This window comes from Lolium rigidum, chromosome 4 (genome assembly GCF_022539505.1).
Source record: "Lolium rigidum isolate FL_2022 chromosome 4, APGP_CSIRO_Lrig_0.1, whole genome shotgun sequence".
Classification (NCBI taxonomy): domain Eukaryota; kingdom Viridiplantae; phylum Streptophyta; class Magnoliopsida; order Poales; family Poaceae; genus Lolium; species Lolium rigidum.
In genome coordinates, this window is record NC_061511.1 from 277,479,401 (window position 1) to 277,493,678 (window position 14,278).

At 51.0% G+C, this 14,278-nt stretch overlaps 2 protein-coding genes across 3 annotated transcripts in view; both read left to right on the plus strand.

Moving 5' to 3' along the window:
- Nucleotides 1–12,327, plus strand: part of LOC124707821 (B3 domain-containing protein Os06g0194400-like) — a 42,655-nt gene extending 30,328 nt beyond the window's left edge. Inside the window, exons 1-6 of one of the 2 annotated variants that reach the window (XM_047239513.1) lie at nucleotides 8,447–8,651; nucleotides 9,965–10,138; nucleotides 10,260–10,535; nucleotides 10,617–10,826; nucleotides 11,499–11,576; nucleotides 11,951–12,327. In XM_047239513.1, the coding sequence (XP_047095469.1) occupies nucleotides 10,010–10,138; nucleotides 10,260–10,535; nucleotides 10,617–10,826; nucleotides 11,499–11,543 (660 nt within the window). In that variant the 5' untranslated portion in view covers nucleotides 8,447–8,651; nucleotides 9,965–10,009 and the 3' untranslated portion in view covers nucleotides 11,544–11,576; nucleotides 11,951–12,327. Of the gene's footprint in view, nucleotides 1–8,446; nucleotides 8,652–9,964; nucleotides 10,139–10,259; nucleotides 10,536–10,616; nucleotides 10,827–11,498; nucleotides 11,577–11,950 lie in introns of those variants that run through there. The other variant, XM_047239514.1, reaches the window with a different exon arrangement.
- A 1,018-nt stretch (nucleotides 12,328–13,345) lies between these two features.
- LOC124648837 (B3 domain-containing protein Os06g0194400-like) lies at nucleotides 13,346–13,869 on the plus strand. Its single transcript, XM_047188533.1, has 2 exons — nucleotides 13,346–13,474; nucleotides 13,591–13,869. The coding sequence occupies exons 1-2, from the start codon at nucleotides 13,346–13,348 to the stop codon at nucleotides 13,867–13,869; spliced, it is 408 nt and encodes a 135-aa protein (XP_047044489.1).
- Nucleotides 13,870–14,278: the final 409 nt, after the last annotated feature.

Sequence of the window (14,278 nt, forward strand, 5' to 3'; positions counted from 1 at the left end):
ATCGTGAGTAGGATGATCCGATTATGCGGTGAAAACCCCGGATCGTCGTAGATCTCATCGGCTTTACCTTGATCAAGCAGGACCACCATATATTCGGACACCTCGTCCGAATCATGGGTGGATCGGCTCTTTGAGCCGATTCACGGGATAACCCGAGAGCCGATCGAGGCTCGTATTTAACGTTTACGTGTGTGCCCTGCAGGAAACTAAGCGAGGCATCATCCACACCTTCCCGACCAGGTATAGGTCGGGTGGCACGCCCTTGCGGTTGGCATCGGCGCGTGCGACCAGGAGGCTTTGCGGGCCATCGCTCCGAGGGACCGGGGCCAGCCGCAGCCCTAGTTGTTCCCGGCTCTACGGTGTTGCCCGTCTCGCCCGCCGAGGGGTTTCGACGTCAACACATTCGCGGCACGCCGGTGGGACAACCTTCAACATCCACCACGTCGCCGTCTGCATCCGAGATGGCGGAAAGCACTTCGGTCAAGTACGAGGATCTGCCTGATGAGCTCAAGAAGAAGCATGACGGAATCAAGGCGGTCCTCGAAGCCGAACTCATCGGCTCTTTCCACAGAACCCGCTCCCAGGGCCAACCAGGACACTTGTTCAGCATCAACATGGTAGAACTTGGGTACCGCCCTGGTAAGGGTAGTGATGAGGGCAGCTGCTCTCATAGCAAGAGTGAAGAAGGAGCCGACCCACGCAACCGGCTCCGACACTGCCACCAAGTCCTGGTGATGATCAAAATGGAGGCCGATTCTAGCGATCGGACCGTATTATCCGCGCCGCCCGCTCTCCCAGTATTTGGCGTCGACCTCACGGGGACGGAAAGCCGGGGTATGGGTTCACCTCGGCCGATGAGCTGGAGGAAGTCGACATCGGCCATGGGGACAAGCCGCGACCAACTTTCATCAAGAAGAAGTTGGATCCACAGCTCAGGAGCCGGATGATTGCTCGCTGAAAGAATACCCGGATTGCTTCGCATGGGACTATACGGAGATGCCCGGGTTAGACGAAGCATCATCGAACATCGGCTCCCTCTTAAGAAAGGATTTCGGCCGTTCCAGGCAACGAGCACGTCGGATGAGAGCCGAAATCCTGGAGGAGGTCAAGAAAGAAATCGAGAAGATGTTGGCCGCCGGGTTCATCGGGCCATGCGAGGTATGCTGAGTGGATCTCCGATATCGTGCTCGTAGAGAAGAAGGATGGCCGATGGCGTGTGGCCATCGATTTCGGAGATCTCAACGAGCCACCCCCAAGGACGAATATCCAATGCCCGTGGCGAGACACTGATCAATGCAGCTGCTGGCCACAAGGTGTTGAGCTTCATGGATGGCAACGCCGGCTACAATCAAATCTTCATGGCTCCAGAAGACATCCACAAGACCGCATTCAGAGTACCAGGGGCGGTAGGCTTGTTTGAATATGTAGTGATGACCTTTGGATTGAAGAATGCTGGTGCAACGTACCAACGAGCTATGAACTATATATTTCACGATCTGATCGGTAAGTTGGTGGAAATCTATATCGACGACGTCGAAGTCAAATCTGTTTCCATGGAGGGACACTTGGATGATTTACGGCGCGTCCTAGACCGAACTCGGAAGTTCGGACTGAGAATGAACCCGAAGAAGTGTGCCTTCGGTGTGACGGCTGGTCAGTTCCTAGGTTTCCTGGTTCATGAACGGGGAATCGAAATCGGCCTGAAGAGTCAAGAGGCGGTGCGCACCATGCAGCCGCCCACCACGAAGAAGGAGCTCCAACGTCTCATTGGCAAGATCAATTTTGTCCGACGGTTCATCTCCAATCTGTCGGGACGAATCGAGCCATTTATGGCACCGGTGAAGACCAAGTCCGACGACGAATTTCACCGGGGGCAGAACGGCAGCAGGCGTTCGATGAAATTAAAAGGTATCCGACGACGCCGCCTGTGCTAGTTCCGCCCCGGCAAGACAAGCCGTTCTACATCTACCTATCAGTGGCCGACACGTCCATCGCCTCGGTGGTGGTGCAACTCCACGAGGGCGTCGAAAGGGTCGTTTTCTACCTCAGCAGAAGGATGTTGGACGCGGAGACAAGATATCCTGAGATCGAGAAACTGTGCCTCTGCCTGTTCTTTACCTGCACCAAGCTGCATCACATCCTTTTGACGGCGGAGATCTTCGTCATATGCAAGTCGGATGTCGTCAAGCACATGCTGTCGGCCCTCGTGTTGAAAGGCCGACCGGGTAAGTGGATGTTTGCGTTGTCGAACTCGATCTCCGGTACCAGCCTCGCGAAAGCAGTCAAAGGGCAAGCGTTGGCCGATCTCATAGCTGAGCGAATCGGTACCAATATAGCAGCACTATCCATACGTGCATGGGCTATGTTCTTCGATGGATCGGCTTGCGACGAAGGTTGTGGCATCGGTATTCGCTCGTGTCGCCTCGGGGCGAGTACTCTTTCTCCATCAGATTATCTACCCCTTGCACTAACAATGTGGCAGAGTACGAGGCGGTACGTAAGGGGATGGAATTGCTATTAGAAGCTGGGGCAGAAGCAGTAGAGCTTTTTGGAGACTCTAAGTTGGTGATTAACCAGCTCACGGATGAATACAAGTGCGAAAGTGAATTGCTTTTCCCATACTGGATGGAATGCCGTGAGTTGATGACACAGCTTCGGTACATCAACTTTAATTGGGTCCCAAGAGCCCAAAACACCGAGGCCAACAATCTCGCACAAATGGCGTCAGGGCTATATAGATACCCCCGAAGGGTCGGAGGTCCAGTGCAATTCTCGGAGCGAGGATGATTGGAGAGCCGAAATCTTCAATTACTTAAAAGATTCGGCTCGGGGGGCACCCAAACGGATAAGATACAAAGCCATGAAGTATGTCCTCATAGGAGACGATATGTTCTACGGGACGTTGGAAGGGTTACTACTCAAGTGCTCAGGACCAACCGAGTCTAATCGGCTCTTACATGAGGTGCACGAAGGCGCTCGTGGAACTCATCGGTCGGCTCACAAGATGAAGTGGCTAATCGGGCGCTCGGGGTTTTATTGGCCCACCATGCTTGAAGACTTGCTTCAACTACTACAAGGGGTGCCAAGCATGCCGGATGTTTGGGAAGATTCGGATGGTACCGAGCATCGGCGATGAACCCTATCATCAAGCCTTGGCCGTTCCGGGGGTGGGGCATGGACATGATCGGCAAAATCCATCCGGCGTCGAGTAAAAAACACGAATGGATTTTGGCCATCACGGATTACTTCACCAAGTGGGTGGAAGCCGTCCCTATGAAGAAGGTGAAATCGGAAGATGTGATCAAGTTTGTGAAAGAACACGTGATTCATAGGTTCGGGATTCCCCAAACTATCACGACCGATGGAGGTTCGGTCTTTGTTTCTAAAGAATTCGGGAAATTCTGCGATGACATGGGGATTAAACCGATCCGATCATCTCCGTACTATGCTCGGGCTAATGGGCAAGCTGAAGCGTCCAACCAGAGTTTAATCAAGCTGATCAAGAGAAAGATTGATGAGAACCCTAGGGATTGGCACGAGAAGTTATCAGAAGCATTATGGGCCTACCGCATGTCGTGCCATGGAGCTATAAAGACTTCGCCGTATCAGCTTGTCTATGGACAGGAAGCCGTATTACCTTGGGAAATTACGAGCTGGATCAAGACGTGTCACGTTTCGGAATGATCCGACGAGCGGAAGAATATGCAGCTTTGATGAGTGACACTATTGAGGACGCAACGAGAACTTAGGCTTTGGTCATTGGAGAAGATTAAGGAGAACAAAGCCGGGGTAGCTCGTGCCTACAATAAGAAGGTTAGACCAAAGGAGTTTCAAGTTGGTGATCCGGTATGGGAAGTCTGTGTTGCCGTTAGGAACCGGAGACAAGGCATATGGCAAGTGGTCTCCTAATTGGCACGGTCCGTACAAAGTCATCCGGGCCTTGAAAGGTAATGCATATATGTTAGAAGAGTTGGACGGACAGAAGTTCCCAGTAGCCGTCAATGGTCAACACCTCAAGAAGTATTTCCCAAGCATGTGGGATGATGGGCAGTAAGGTATGGAGGCCGATTTTGAATCGGCCGATTAAAATTTTTTTTTTTTGAGTACAGCCGATGCAGCAGTCATCGACTTAAGGATATAAAAGCCGATGCATGGCCATCGACTCAAGAGGTATGCATGGACGTGCAAATCAGGTTAGGGAAGGAGCTAAACTGACTCCGCAAGAAGTGGATTGAAGAGGCTCGGGGGCAGCTCGCCCTAAAATATCTTTGTTTCGGAGAGCCGATTTCGTTGGAATCGGCTAGTTCCATATTAATCATTTGGAAGCCAAGGGTAGCATTTTTGGTCTGGTTCATCACTACTCTCGTCCCGGGTGAGGCTCGGGGGCAACTCGTCCGAAGCGGGTCAATTCAAGCTGATTCGGCAACGATTCCGGGGCCCTTGTAAAGACACTCGCTCACGGCCGAACCCACGGCTTACTTGCGAATAGCGGTATTATTATCATCGAGCATACCGGCTAATCCGGGGAGGTGATTGAATTGACTCGTTTCGCGGATTTATCGTGAGAGACCGATGCGCTGCCATCGGTCATTGGGCGTTGATTGGGCTAACGGTCGACAAAGTCGGATGAGGAAAAATCAGCTCGAATCGAGCACACGGGACATCGGCAAAATCAAAAGAAGTTTTCATTGATAATAAAATTTCTTACAAGGAGAAGCCGATTGTTCAACAAGAGGGAACGGATTACTACCTACCAGCTCTATGCTAGTAAATCCCTACTCTAAGGGCTGTTCGTTGTCTTCGCCGTCACTAAGGTGGTCGTCGCCGTTCGTTGTTGTCGGCGAGTTCCTCGTGGTCTGCTATCGTGACCTTCAGCGAGAGGCCTCTTCCTCGTCATCATCATCGTCCTCGTCCGACCAAGCCCAGCCCCGGATACGCTTTGGTGGTGGTTCGTCGGAGGAGGTGTCATCCTCCTGTTCCTTCTTCAAGTCGGAGGAGGCGTCTTCTTCTTCGTCGTCCTTTTCTGCTTTGGTGACGGAGGTGAATTTACCCCGGAAGGGAGGGTCGTCGTCGTCGCTCTCCGCCTCCAGTACTCCGTCGACCAGGTACCGGAGGTCATCTTCCCCATCGGTTAGGGGCATGGCCCCGTCTGACCGAACAAGGTCTTCACCCTCCGGCACGTAGTCGAAATCCCACTCCCGCTCGTCCCAATGCTTGGGAGCCCGGCGGTTGTACGTCTCCATCTGGTTGTGCTCTGGAACTAATTCGCTTGAGGAAAAGGATTGGGAAGAGGAGGAAGAAGATGACATGGCTGGAAAAGAAGAGGGTTTTGGGTGCTGATATCTAGGACAGAAGAAGGGGATGAAGAGAGCTAATCGGTCGGCACGGATAAATAATGAGAAATCTGGTGGGAATTTAATGCTATTGCAGTTTCCGAGGAGGTGATGCTAAAGCTGTCAAATTGTGCAGAGAAGCTGAAAAGACGGGGCATCATGATGAAGAATATTGCGGCAGTTCGCTGCACGCAACGACATGATCCTTCGAAGGAAAAAACGAGTGGTTTTGGAATTATCATTGCCAAAACCAGGGGGCATGTGTTATCACCGGATTTTGGCTAAATCGGGAGGTGGGCCGCGATCAAGATGGGCTTGGAAGGTTACACGTGGAAGATCTCTGAAGCGGCCTTGCTCGGTGAAGTTGGGCCAGATTGCCCATGTATCTTTAATTATAGTAGGTTGTATCTAGATTAAAAGTTAGAGTTTTACCCGTGCACGGTTTAGTGCACGCCCACATTAGAAAGTCCGCTGGACTATAAATATGTATCTAGGGTTTATGGAATAAACAACAACCAACGTTCAACCACAAACAAATCTCGGCGCATCGCCAACTCCTTCGTCTCGAGGGTTTCTACCGGTAAGCACCATGTTGCCTAGATCGCATCTTGCGATCTAGGCAGCACAAGCCTGCCCACGTTGTTCATGCGTTGCTCGTACTGAAGCCTTTTTTATGGCGAGCAACGTAGTTATCTTAGACATGTTAGGGTTAGCATTGTTCTTCATATTACATGCTTTCGTAGTGCAACCCTTGCATGTCTAGCCGCCCTTACACCTATCTTAGGTGTAGGGGCGGCACCCCGCTTGATCATAGTTCAGTAGATCCGATCCGTTACGATTGCTCCTTGTTCTACAAGGATTAGTTTAATATCCGCAATAGTTAGGCCTTACAAAGGGTTGGAGGATCCGGCGGCGTGTAGGGTGGCGTTTGCTAGCCCTAGAAAGGATGTTCCGGGGATCAACCTCGTGTTGGTTTTTAGGCCCTGTCTAGGATCGGCTTACGGTCACCGTGCGCGAGCGCGAGGCCCAATCGTGAGTAGGATGATCCGATTATGCGGTGAAAACCCCGGATCGTCGTAGATCTCATCAGCTTTACCTTGATCAAGCGGGACCACCATATATTCGGACACCTCGTCCGAATCATGGGTGGATCGGCTCTTTGAGCCGATTCACGGGATAACCCGAGAGCCGATCGAGGCTCGTATTTAACGTTTACGTGTGTGCCCTGCAGGAAACTAAGCGAGGCATCATCCACACCTTCCCGACCGGGTATAGGTCGGGTGGCACGCCCTTGCGGTTGGCATCGGCGCGTGCGACCAGGAGGCTTTGCGGGCCGTCGCTCTGAGGGACTGGGGCCAGCCGCAGCCCTAGTTGTTCCCGGCTCTACGGTGTTGCCCGTCTCTGCCCGCCAGGGGGTTTCTGACGTCAACAGATGCACGAGGGCATCTCGCCTGCCCTACGCCGAGGGCCTCTCTGCTTCTCCAACCCCGGGATGCCACCGCCGAACGACGACGTGATGCACGAGATGATCACGTCGGGCTCCATGGCCGCCGCGTCGAGCCCAGATTTCTTCACACAAGAGGAGGCATGAGCGATGGAAGCCGTCGCGTCGCGGGGTGCCGTCGACGATCAGAACGACGGGTTTGGAGACGGCACCCAAGACATCAACGAAGAAGAAGAAGAGCAGGCCGACATCGACGAGGAGGAGAACGCGCATGTGCCCACGGCGACGTCGAAGGGGAGGAAGAAATGGAAGAAGAACTCGCCGCCGACCGAGCCGCGGATCAAATGGATGGGTAAAGAAGAGGAGTGCCTCGCCGAAGTTTGGAGACCGTTTCCATGAACGGCATTACCGGTGCCAATCAAAACTATGAGACGTATTGGCGGCGGGTCAAGTTGGCGTTCGACGAGCGCAAAATCGTCGATCCCTACTATAACAAGACAGCGATGATACGCGGTGACAAGGCCATGGGCACCCATTGGGGGATCATGCAGGCGGCCTGCAGCAAGTGGCACGACATACATGTGGAGATCGAAGCTCGCCCGGTGAGCGGCGCCGACTTCGAGCAAAAGGCAAGCTCACTCGCCGTGCGGTTCGTCGACCCTGGATCGCCGAGGTTTCATTTTGATTCGCCGGCCTGTCTTTGCAGATGCGGCGGGCGTTGGACATGTACAAGGATGACACCGACGGCCAGCCGTTCAAGTACCTCAACGTCTTCACTCGCATCGAGAATTGCGAGAAGTGGGCGGACGTACGCCGGAACCCCGCGAAGAACAAGGACGAGCGGTATAACCCCGACGCTCCGGCCCGTGCCGCGTCGGCGGGCCGCCCGAGCTCGGCTAGAAGAAGTCGAAAGAGACCGAAAAAGGCGAGGCCATCCAGCCGAAAGGTTGCAAGCGTCTTTCGACAAGTGCTAGGCCGACGCGAGGGCGCACACCGCCGGGAGGGACGAGAAGTACGACGTACGGTGGAAGGAGATGCTCGCCAACCAGGGCGTCCGGATCGCCTTGCTGAAGGCAACCTCCGCGGCGAAGAGGAGGAACACCGACCTAGCGTTCCTGATCGGCGGCAACAACGACAAGATGGACGAGAAGACGAGGGCTTGGTACGACACCCATCGCCAAGACATCCTCCGGCCTCCGTCGACCGCCTTCGTCCTCCCCTTCGACGTCCACTCCGGCCGCTGCGACACCGGTGGCCGACGATGCATCGCTGCCCGATTCCGCGCCAGACAAGGCGCATGAAGGGACCGCCGATGTGCCTATTATCGTCTAGTTTCTATTTCGATCTCCGGAATGTGGCTGATTCGATCGCCGAACTATTGAGCGATGTTTTTGTGTAGCGGGAATGCCGGGGTGCGACTAGGAAATGTTGCCACCGATGCTCTTTTTGCATCCAATCTGGCGTTTGTTACGTCTGGATTTCGGCACGGCTGGAGATGCTCTAATATTTGCACGCACTGAGCGTCCAATAGGGTATCCCTCGTGGGAGGGACCAGCTTAAAATCAACTGGCGGCTCAGATTAACTGGCAGAGAACGCACGGCCCAGGAAGGTGTAAAGTATGAGGGAAAAAAGAGGGAACGCACGGCCACACGCGAGAGCCCCTGGACACGCCGCCGCCGACGCCTCCACCTGACCCGCGGCCAACGCCTCCACCTCGCACACGCCCTAGAACGCCGCCGCCGCCATCTCGGACGCGTCCACAGCCCCAATCTCAGCTCGATCCTACGCGTCGACTCGTCTCCCAGATCGGCAAGGCGACCCGTTCGTGCTGCACACCGCTGACCCAATCTCCGTCTGAGGGCTGAGGCAGTAGGTTCGTGTTTCCCTCCATCATCCCTGATCTGTCCCTCTCTCCAACAACTAGTCTACAATATCCATGCTAGTTTTTCTGTATTTATCTGTCTCATCGCTGAGAATGTGTTCATTCCATCTCTCTCTTTTTCTTTTTTGAGTTTTTTTATATTCCATCTCAAGTCCAATGCTAATAACTGAAGCCACCCATCGTGCTAGGCTGCTAGCAATGGACCAATTGTATTTCATGGTTTCTAGGTATTTACAGTCAGGTGTTTCTCCTGTTCCAGCAATGATATCCCTGATCTGTAGAGTTGGTTCTCTTAGCATGTCAGCATATGACTGCATCAGCACGTCTATCCTTACTTTGCAAGGAGCTGCAAAGTAGCTTCTGTTTGTTTGTAGCCCTTTTTTTTTAGTTGTATCTATTGACTATTGTGATTGAGTCTGTATTGGTTATTGCCCATTTGTTGCATGAGTAACTGAAGGCTGGTGTGCTGCATCTGTTTTGTTGGGGAAATGGCAAAGTAGTTTCATATCTGGCTGCATGTTTATTTATTTCGTATCTGCAACTATAGCGTTTGATCATACAAATGCATTCTTCGCAGGTAGTTTGTTGATTCTAGTTGTTTGCATCTGCAATAGGTTTACAGATTCTCTTATTTTTACCTTGTCTGCTGGGTCAAAACTCAAAATTAACACAAGTTGGAACTGAAGAAAATGCCAACAAAACAACTGACTATCCATTTCAATAGATCTTTGCTGCTGTAAATAGAGGTCATGCATGCATAGGTGATACATAGTCAGAAGGATATATTTTTTGGTTTACTTAATCATAACCTTAGACTGCCTATCTTTTAATTTTTAACCAAGTTTGGTTACCTATCAACCCATGTGCGTCTGTTTGCAAAATGCAGAGGTTGTTCTACTCCATTATAAAAGAAAATGTTACCTTGCCTGTATGTAACGAGTCAGGGAAAGGCGTAAGCTAAATTGTGCCCATTGGACTGCAAGCACAATCACACAATAGTTGCAGAATGTTTGTTATAGCTATACTAGGTAATGCTCAAAGATTGGTTGTAGCAAATCTTGAGTAGCTCACAAAGAATGAGATGGGCCTGTGGGCCGCCTGCTTGGATGATAGTAGGATAATAAAACTCGGAAAGGCCCAACTCCAACGTCGGTGCTTCCTGGGTTTGCGGCTTTACCTTCGCTCCACTTCTGTTCCCCAAATTTGAACGACGCCGCCCGACCTGCGATGGTTCCCCAGTTTTAGTTCCTTCATTTGTTGATAGTTCTACTCGAAATCCCCATTTCATTTTCCTCCTCCAACAGCCCAAAGAACAACCAAAGCAGCAGAGGAAAAGTGAGGTGAGGAAAATGGATGAGGCGAACTCGTACGAGGAGCAGCGCAGGAGGCAGATCGAGCAGAACAAGCGCAAGCTGGATGAGCTGCGGGTGCACAAGCTCTCCGCCGCCGTCCGCCAGGCCGCCGCCAAGCCCATGCAGGTCAGACCCACTCTTCTCCGGGACAAAATTTCCTGCCTTCATTCTCGAAAATAAAATGTCCTGCCTTCTCATCTCCGTTGTCTCGTTGCTGACCCTGTCTGGTGTTTGCTTGCTGCCGCAGGCCAAGCTGGTGATGCCTCGGAATCCGAGGCTGGATGCCCCGACCCGAAGGTCCGGCCGCATCGCCAGCCTCCTGGAGCAGCCTGACTACCGCGTTAGGAAGGAGAATGGCGATATAAAGACCGAATCACCTGATCCAGTTCCAGTGTATGCGACCAACGAAGAGAGAGCCTATGCATTCACCAAGGCCGAACAGCTCAACGGCCAGCTGGGCTCTGACCACCCAACCTTCATCAAGCCTATGTCCCACGGTTCCGCCAAAAAATTGAGGCATCTGGTATGGCAAAAACATTCCCTGTTGGTCTATTGTAATGTGCTCCATTGGTTCTTGGATGGTAATTTGTTGGCTATGTGGCAGAATATCCCAGTGCACTTCAGGCAGTATCTCCCCGTGCATGATGAGACGATGGTTCTGGTGGATGAGGCGAATAACGAGTTTGACGTGTTCTACCGTATCAGCCACGATCATCGTATGCATCTTAACGGGTGGAGAGCGTATTCTGCTTACCACGAGCTGGCTGATGGTGACTGCTTGGTGTTCCAGCTGATAGAGAGGAGAAAATTCAAGGTGAGGTTCAACCTGTTCTTCGCATGCGATCTTAATTAGGTATTTAGATGGGTGTTTTGAGAAAAGAAAGTTGCTCTCAGTGGCATTACTGGAACACAGGGTTTTTAAGGGACCCTGCATCGTATCCAGCAACAGTGGATACTCGGTTCGTATCAGATTTGTGTGCCTACTTTTTGTATTCCAAATATAGCCTTTATTATTCTGTTAATTCCTTGCTACTATGTTGGTTACTGCCTTACTGGACTCATCCTCATTAATGTACGAGTCCACAATTTTTGTTCATCCATGCAGTGTTTTGAAGTTGATTTAGTACAATATGGAAAAAATCAGTTCTGGCCATATAATAACTAGAGCTAATTGCCTACAAACATCTATCTTTCTGCATGCTGTAGACTTGAATTATTGTGCAGTGCCACATGCATATCTATAATTGTAACTAGGAGCTGTCTTTAGTTATCGAAAGAGTGAGAAATCGTGCATGTTAGGACATTCAGAATTTAACATGAAGTACAGGAAAGATTGCTATTGTTCTACAGAATTTTTCTATTTCAACCAGATCTATAAAAAAGTGTTCAAATATTACCTTTCCATAGCCTGACTTTAATTGTATATCAAAATTAGTGATTCTTGTAAGGCCTAGTAATGGGTAAAATCCATTCATCTCGTATGCAGGTTTATATAGCTAGAGCGAGTTCTTACAACAAAAATGACCACTGATGGTGCGAGCTTCCAATAGTGCCAGAAGAGAAGGTAAAGTATTTCTTACCTTTGTTTGCGTTGGTTTAACCGTTCAATTTGTTTTGTAAATATCTAGTTCCAAATGCTTGTCTTTGTGTAGCAGCTCATTTCATAATTACCAAGTTCACTTGGAATATGTAGTGTAGACACATATTCAAGTAGACACTGTATTAGTCAAAGCAGACCACACAAGTTCTATTCAGCTCAAGTTAACCTCTTCACTTCATTCGCCTTACTGCTGCTTGTGTATTCTGACTTGGCTGTTCTGGGTTGGTTATTAGATCAACATTACTCTATGATGATCTCAGTTTGATTCTTCTTACAAGCTGGAAATGGCAGTATGTATTTGACTTAAAAGCATGATATCTGTGATTTTCTGGCTGTAGGTGTATGCATATTTTCAATTGGGATGGGCCGCTGAGAACTTGCCTCGCTGCTTTTTGGGGGGAATTTGGAGGGCGACAGCTCTCAACCTAAGGAGACGAACATGAGCATTTGTTACTTCGGTCAAACTGGTACCCAAGATGAAACGCTTTGATGAACCAGTTGATTGCTCCGTTGGAGAGACTGGGCATTGTGGTTGTTGTTGTTGATTAACAACCTTGTTCGGCTAGTAGGAGTAGTTGTTTTAATACCATTGTCTGTAGGTTAGATGTTTGCATTTCCTTGTTGGGGGCAGCCAGATGTCTCGGATGAGTGTCTATCTTGAAAGCGTACGGTGTCACAATGCTACATTACATCTCTCGGTAACCAGTTTTCAGTCCAGATGTTGGCAGTTGTGTGTGCTCATCAAGCATGCCGCTCAATAGATTGAAAAAAAAAATCAGCTGATACCCCTTTGCTCGTGAGAGTCCTTAGGCGATTAGGGCTCCTCTGCCTTCCGTCGGCAGCTGTCTCCGATCTGGCTGCCTTCGTGGCCTTCGGGCCATGGAGGTACGGCGGATTGCGGCTCTCGTCGGTGGGAGGGCTCTTTTTTCCAATTTTGGGGCTTTGTTTCCTGTCTTTAGGGCTTTTGTTTGTAGGGGTGGTGGTGGCGGCGTCTCGTGCAGTAATGTTTTCCCGGCTTCAACCCCATCTCGTCGGCGACGTCGAGAAGCTTGTGGATATGGTGTTGTCTTCGAGGATTTTGTCTGGCTGTGGGTATCTTCTAATCGTCAAGGAGCTTCATCTTCGTCTCCGGGACGGATGTGGTCTTTTCGACCTGTTTGGCGACTTCCCGTCTGCAACCAACAACGTCAGGCCGAATCAGGGAGTAGCGGCAGCGCGTTGTCGACATGGTCTGGAGGTTGAAGATGAAGGGCTTCTGAAGAATCTCGTTGTAATTTTCGTTTTTCTTGAGCTGCTTTGTATTGTTCGATGTTTTTTTAATATCAGTATCATATTCGCAAAAAAAAGCATGCTGCTCGATAGATTGTAATGATGTTGAGTAATATATAAAGCTCCTTGATTTGTAAAAAAAAAAGTTGGAGTATATCCCTTCCTCATTTAGGCAATCATCTCGGTTCACGGCAGCTGACATTTTTCTATAGCGAACGAACATCAGCCCAGTATGTAGTTCACGAGGAAAGAGAATGGCCTGCGGGACTCGGAAAGGCCCAACTCCGACGTCGGTGCGTCCTCACTCCTGAGTTCGCGGCTTTTCCTTGGCTCTACTTCTGTTCCCCAAATTTGAACGCCGCCGCCCGACCTGCCTGCCTGCCTGCCATGGTTCCCCAAATTTAGTTTCTCAACAGCCCAAAGAACAACCACAGCAGCAGCAGAGGGAAGGAGTGGCGAGGAAAATGGACGAGGCGAACTCGTACGAGGAGCAGCGCCGGAGGCAGATCGAGCAGAACAAGCACAAGCTGGACGAGCTGCGGGTGCACAGGCTCTCCGCCGCCGTCCGTCAGGCCGCCGCCAAGCCCATGCCGGTCAGTCAGATCCACTCTCCTCCGGGAACAAAAAAAGAAAAGGTCCTCCCCTTCTATGCTCCCTCGTCTCGTTGCTGACCCCCGCCTGGTCTGCTCGCTCGGTGCCGCAGGCCAAGCTGCTGATGCCGCGGAATCCGAGGCTGGACGCCCCGACCCGGCGGTCCGGCCGCATCGCCAGCCTCCCGGAGCAGCCCGACTACCGCATCAGGAAGGCGAACGGCGATGTAAAGACCGAATCGCCCGATCCAGTTCCAGCGTACGCGACCGACCAAGAGAGGGCCTACGCAGTCACCAGGGCCGAGCAGCTCAGGGGCCAGCTGTGCTCCGACTACCCAGCCTTCATCAAGCCCATGTCCCACAGCACCTCCACTAAATCGAATCAGCTGGTACGGTAATAACATCCCCTGTTTGTCTACTGAATGTAATGTAACTTGTTCTTGGATGGTAGATAATTTGTTGGTTACCTGGCAGTATATCCCGGTGCACTTCGCCCAGTATCTCCCCGTGCATGATGAGATGATGGTTCTGGTGGATGAGGTGACTAATAAAGAGTTTTCCATGCTCTGCCGTGTCAAGTACAAACATCAGATGCGCTACCTTCTCGAGTGGAGAGCGTTTTCTGCTTACCACGGGCTGGCTGATGGTGACTGCTTGGTGTTGCAGCTCATAGAGAGGAGAAAATTCAAGGTGAGCTTCAACCTGTTCTTCGCACAGCGCGCGATCTTAATTAGGTGTGTGTTTTGAGAAAAGAAAGTTGCTCTCGATAGCATGGCTGGAACACAGGGTTTTGTTGGGACACTGCAT